This window comes from Belonocnema kinseyi, chromosome 9 (assembly GCF_010883055.1).
Source record: "Belonocnema kinseyi isolate 2016_QV_RU_SX_M_011 chromosome 9, B_treatae_v1, whole genome shotgun sequence".
Classification (NCBI taxonomy): Eukaryota; Metazoa; Arthropoda; class Insecta; order Hymenoptera; family Cynipidae; genus Belonocnema; species Belonocnema kinseyi.
In genome coordinates, this window is record NC_046665.1 from 127189059 (window position 1) to 127195587 (window position 6529).

The 6529-nt window shown below is 32.7% G+C and overlaps 2 protein-coding genes across 4 annotated transcripts in view; one reads left to right on the forward strand and one right to left on the reverse strand.

The window, feature by feature from the left end:
* The window catches only part of LOC117179558, a 35150-nt gene that overhangs the window by 2418 nt on the left and 26203 nt on the right, over positions 1–6529 (reverse strand). The window lies entirely within an intron of this gene.
* LOC117179559 (large neutral amino acids transporter small subunit 2) overlaps positions 1918–6529 on the forward strand; it is a 23189-nt gene continuing 18577 nt past the window's right edge. The window contains exons 1-2 of one of the 2 annotated variants that reach the window (XM_033371478.1): positions 1918–1987; positions 4573–5523. In XM_033371478.1, coding sequence (XP_033227369.1) covers positions 5265–5523 — 259 coding nt within the window. In that variant the 5' untranslated portion in view covers positions 1918–1987; positions 4573–5264. Of the gene's footprint in view, positions 2161–4572; positions 5524–6529 lie in introns of both variants that reach the window. The other variant, XM_033371477.1, reaches the window with a different exon arrangement.

Sequence of the window (6529 nt, forward strand, 5' to 3'; positions counted from 1 at the left end):
AAAATTAAAATTCGAAAATTTTTTCTAAAGCCTCCAGGGGACTTCGTTTTCGCACGAAAAAATTTTATGTGCCCTTATTGCATCCGGACCCACAATTGTGAGTAAAAATTACAAAAACAAGCAGGGTTCAGGGATAACTGACTCATTCCATTTAAATTATTGATCAGCCGCATGCAGGGTTCGGTACGCATAATACGTCGCGTAATTTACATGCTTTCTATAATATTTACATAGAAATATATCGTGCAATATAGTAATTTACAAGAAACCACGACGAATTTTCATAATTTGTTAGAAACCCCCAACAATATGGGAATCTACGAAAAGGTGTTAATTCCCCGGCAAAAATTTCGGATAGCAATCATATCCGATCCAGTCCAAATCAATCCGAGTTATTCCGAAATCTGTATCAAAATCAATCCAAAAAATGTTTTCAGTCTCGTTCGATCTAAATCGGCAAAATATTAATCCCACTCAATCAATGTAAATCAATCTTAGACAAATTTTCATTTCAAACTGGATTGATATAAACTGAATTTTCAGTAGAAATGAATCCAATTTAATTTGAACTCGGATTCATTTGGATTGAAATTTTAGATATATCAAATTGACTTAATATGGATTAAGAATTTGCTTCGGGTCGATTAATATTTCTAGAATGATAAAAAAAAGTTTGAGACATTGCTTTCTGAGTAAAAAGCCAAAACTAAAGGTTTGAACGAGCTTTTATTAAAATATTCTAAAACCAAAATAATTCCGTTTGAGAAGAAAGCTTGTGGTAATAATAATATAAAAATAATGTGACTAAAAATAAAAGCGTACTATGACAAGGATATTTTAATATTTATGTCCCGTGCTTTTATTTTTAATTACATTATTATTATGTGTTTTTATTCAACTTTTACTCAGGTAAACCCGGTGATACATCATAGCCACGGACTAATTCAAGTGACTGATGAGATAAGAATGTTATAAGTTAATTCAAATAATTTAATACGATGGTTGAAACCTCCTGCGATAATGTTGTAGGTATACAATTACGAGTGGCCACGAGCGTTGGAGGTGACAACAGTCACCTCTGAATGCTTTCTTAGAGCTACCATCTGCCACTCCACGAGTTTTTAGTCGCTCGCTTCCTGATGATCAAGAAAGTTTCTTACAATGCGACAGGTGTTTAATAAAACCGCCTTCTGAGCTGCTGCTAATACCCTACTGACTCCTAAATGTCCAAGATGTTCAGTGCATCTTGCGTGCATATTGCCTGTAGCCGAAATCACAATGGGATGAATGGATGCACGATTCACATTCCTCCATATGGTCTTTACTTCATGCCTTAACTCGCTATACTTGTGAATCTTGGTTGTATAGGTTGACTGCAAATTTCGGTTAAGCGGACAAGCAATGTCGATGATGTAGACTCTTCCACCTTTTTTTTTCTCGCATCACGATGTCAGGTCGATTGGCCCGGATGTAATGATCCGTTTGGATAGTAACATCCCAATATAAGATGTAATCTTCGCTTTCTAAAACGGGCATTGGAATGTATCTATAGAAGGACACCCATTCTTTTAAGAGTCCTAGGTTTAGGATTTATTATTTATTTATTACTATTATTGCAAGTCTTCTTTGAAGAAATATATATATATATATATATTTAAGTATATTTAAATAAAAACTTGCTTCTTTTCAAATATTTTCCTTCAATTTTTAAGAAAAAGTTAAATAGATTAAAAGTAAAACAAATGTAATTAAAACTCGCAGTTGAAAGCACATAGTTTCTGAATTCTGAAGCACGCGAATTGTAGAAGGGGAAAATCTAGCCAGCGGAAGTCTCGTTATGAACGAGGGCTGAGGGTTTCACACTCTGTCATTCGTCGTTTGATAACACGCAGTAGTGCGAATTACTCAGAGCCGCTGATCGAATCAAAAGAATCGGGATCTCGATCGTTGGATCATCAAAAAATGAGGTCATCCACCTTTAAAAAAAGTTGGCCTTTTATATTTTAACAGAAGCAATTGAATCTTTTTATGATACAATATTCTTTTTTCCAAACCATTCAAGAATTTATTTAGCAGTGACAAGAATGTTAAATGAGCTCAATGATGTGGATAAGAAGCAGAGAAATAACAAAAAACGTGTGTGTGTATATATAAAAAAATGTAGGTATTGGCAATTTGTTTGAAAATCAGTTTTAGTGGAAGGTGCTTTTGGAATTTGCAGCGTGATTTTTACAGTGTAAAGCAGTTGCAATTATGTTCCGACTTTTAAAATGAAAAGTGCGAAAAATGTAATAGTTTAAGGGGTGTTTAAGAGATCTCTCTTAACGAAATGTGTGGGATGAAAGGAATGGGACAATAAATTAATGCTTATAATAAATAGAGAAACTTATTCTACATAAATAAATAGACCAGTCTTAAAAGTACTAATACATAATGGGTTCAAAAAATCCAAGGAAAAAGTGAAGATAAGAAGGTAGAAGGAAAAGTGATGAGCGAAAATTACATTATTACATTTCTTTGATTACAGTGGTGTAGTCCTGAAAATTAGAAGTGACCTGGCGGTACTTTCATAAAAACTTTGAATTACGATGGAAACTGATAGAATACGCTAGAGACTCGGAAATTTATGGATTGTGAATTTTGTAAATGTTCATTTGAAGTAACAAGAACCTAAAAAATTTGGGGTATAAAGCTTCATTCTTCACTAGATGATGGTCTTCCCTCGCGGATATAACTTGTTTATCAACAGGCAAAAATTTCGAAATTAAAAAAAAAAATGTTAATTTTGCAATATGAGATTTGAAAATGAGACATTTTGAATCTACAATAAAAGGATTTACAACTTTACACATATGCCATTTGTCTTAAACAGAAGGACAACTGTATCGGTAAAGTCCAAAAATGAAATTTTACAGGGGAATCAAACAACTTTATCTGAAATAGGATTCAAAATAGAAAATTCTGAGAAAATTATAGTAACAAGTGGTCCTTATGAGCTATACCTTTAAGATTTAAATTTTTTAAATTGTTTAGAGTAAAGTAGATGATCAACGAAATGGGCTTTACTTAGTTATCATTCTCAATTATTTAAAAGTACATTTTTTCATGGTTTAAATGCTATACACAAAACTCAAAATGTTTCAAGTTAATCTTTTATTCGTAAAAGAAAAATACATGAAAAAAAGAACATCAGTTTAGTCCTGTTCATAACTTCTATGAGTATAGAAAGAACAAAATGGGCTTTAGTCTATGATACTATAATATAATAATAAAAACCCTTAAATTATACTGATCAAATTTTAAACTTTTTCAAACAAATGCCAGAAGCAAGTCATGAGTCGAAAAAATAGTAGATTCCGAAATTATATTGCTTACTATGACAGACGTCCTATACTAAAAGTTAGTCAATATTTGCTGATTCCTAATTGTCTGAGACTCTGAAACGCGTACAATCACATGTCCCCAATACATATATACATATAAACTGCAGCTGAATTATTTTGCAGCATAATATATATTGATATAACGTATTATTGTTGCCAGGGATGGCGGAACACCTGTTCTATGTGGCGACGATTCAACACATGATATCTCCCATTGGTTGAAAATCAACATAGGAGTCGATTTGAAATAAAGCCCCCCCCCCCCTCTCACATTTCAAATTCAACACGTGGCCTAAACCTATTCCGCCGCAACAGAATTGTTGTCATAAAGTGGGTTTCATGCTGTTTTAAAATTAACTTCTTAATGCTGTGCATACTGTCCCCCTAATGCTCAAGCCTCTAATTCTAGTGAAGCCAGATAACCAAAAAAGTATCTTGGCGGCGCCAGGCCCGCCATACCTCGACTACACCACTACTTAATTACATTGTTATTAAAAAGAATTGCCTAGACTGGTATTTACTAGTTTACATAGGGTCATATGAAGCATAAAAGTTTGATGAAGTTGATGTGCTGCACGCTTAAAAATGTAATTTTAAAAATATTCTACTTTTTTAATAATAGTTGAAAATTTATAACAAATTTATAATAGATCAGCAATGAAAAAAGGGTCTCAAAAATATACAATGTTACGTATTCATTTTAATTTTAAATGTAATTTAATTAAAAGTAGGTAATAAATAATAATAATATTGAAAATTATTAATAATTTAATTAATTCGATTTGAAACTTGATTAAATTAATTTAATTTATCTAAGCATATATGTACTGCGCGACTATATACTTTGCTACATAAACATAATACTTACTATAAATCTTTTTCTTTGACAATTTGTAAAATTTAATGTCGCGTTATTTTTATAGTAACAAATATTTATTGAAATACAAAAATCTCGATATAATATTCAGACAATTAATGTTCCTCTTTGGTAGTTAAAATACAGTTTAATTATTATTGAACAAATATAAGTACTAAATCCGGAGAGCTCTTAGGTCATTAATCTCATTAAAATAAACAAATTTCAGGAAGTATACACTTTTGTGCCTTGTGTGTATAAATCTGAAAAAAATCTTTAGAAAATTTAAAGAATTTAATTAAAAGAGCATTATCGTTAAATTTATATTTCCAGGCACGCGCACGAAATCATCATCACCAGCTGAAATCGTTGCACGATGAATTTCATCATATCTTTAATCTCGTAAACATAAAGTGCACCAAACTACAAAGTCGATGGCAGATGGAGGCCTCGTGGCGTCATTTAGGTTAGAAAATTGTACAAAATGTCCAGTGAAACCACCAGAGGAGGTGCCTTTTCGGCATCGGGACGTTTTGTATTAGCAACAATACACGCGAATAAAAACTTAAAATTGTGTCCAACCACAATGATTTTAAATTGAGACCCTAAACCGTGGGAGACTCAATTATAAAGAGGGAGAATTTCGAACATAAACTCATCTCGCAACACAACACCTTTCATAAAATTTCATCATCTTCCGTTCTTCCCGCCGTTCTTCCCCTTCTTCCAAATTTGCTCACCACTCTCCCATTTTTGCTCCCCTCCAAAAATTTCTTTACCTATTGTAGTACTCCACTTGAATTTCTCTCCTCAGACGGACACCGTGCACACGTGTCGAGCGCTTTCTGTGATTTGCGCGGCGCGAGATGTTCATTATCGTATGTACTTGTGCATGAGCCGTATGCTTTATCCTATCTCAAGGAAGGCTCTTGCTCGAATTTTTGGAGCTCAACTCACTGTCAATTTCAATGTGCCATTCATGAAATCGTGATTAACCTACGTGCCTGAGGAAAAAAGTGAAAAATATGCCGAAAAAAATAGCTCCAATTAAAGAGCCGGTGCCGCGGAGGGGCTCAGTGGCAACTGAAGAGGGTGTAAAACTCAAAAAAGAAATTGGTCTTTTGGATGGAGTCGCAATCATTGTGGGCATCATCGTCGGGTCCGGGATTTTTGTGTCACCGAAGGGAGTTCTACTCAACAGCAACAGCGTCGGCCAGGCGCTTATTGTATGGATTTCTTCCGGGTTTTTGTCTCTGATTGGCGCCTTATGCTACGCCGAATTGGGTAAGTTTTCATGCGAATAATTTTCATTTATCGTATTTCGTTCATTTATATCTTCAAATCTTCAATGGTTTAATTAATTGTTGCATGAGAGTTTGCATTTATTCCAATTTACAATCCTAATACAATGGGGAATTTGGCGCGGATCGATTATAAATTTATATTTCGAAATGCCGCAGTAGATATTAAAATAATTATAGGGGATGAAATATTAAATTATTACATAAATAGATTAACTTCAAGGGAGCAAGAATCTTTATTCGTAAAGGCGTAATGTATGTCTGCATACATTTTAATTCAGTATATCAACTTTAATGCTGCTCAGTTTTAGCGATTTTTTGAAGACATATTTTTAATATTTTAAAACTGTTAGAATTCAAATCAATATCATCCTGTCTAATGGCATGAGACAATTCATGAATCATGAGAGAACAATTCTATTTAACTAAAAGTGAATTGAAATTAATTTCAATGATTTCAAATATTATTGAATTTGTGACGTTTTAAATACAAAAAATACCGTTTTTACCATTTTACAAATCCTTTTAATTAATTCCAATTTTAACACTTTCTTACTGGGCATATGTCATGTGTCACATATCTGTTGCCAAGCGTGTATACAAACTACCGAATATCTGTGCAGAAACTGAATTCAAGACTTTTTGAGTAGAATCATTTTAAAGATCAGAAAATTTTGCGTATTTTAAAAAATAAAAACTTTTTTTAGCCAAAAAAATGTTTTGAAAACTTCAGTTCAACTTTTTTGCCAAATCTATGCAAGTTTTCTTAAAAATGTGGAAAAATCAAGAGCAAATCCTACTTTTTATAACTAAATCAAGAGCACAATTAAATATCATGCAACTGCTCAGTATTCATAAAAATTATTACACGTACAATAGAACATTTTGGGAGCCGGAAGTCCGAGATTGGTCGTTATCCTGCATTTTTTATAAGATGCAACTTCAGATTCAATTAGATGTACAATTAAATATAGTTTATATTTAAAGTT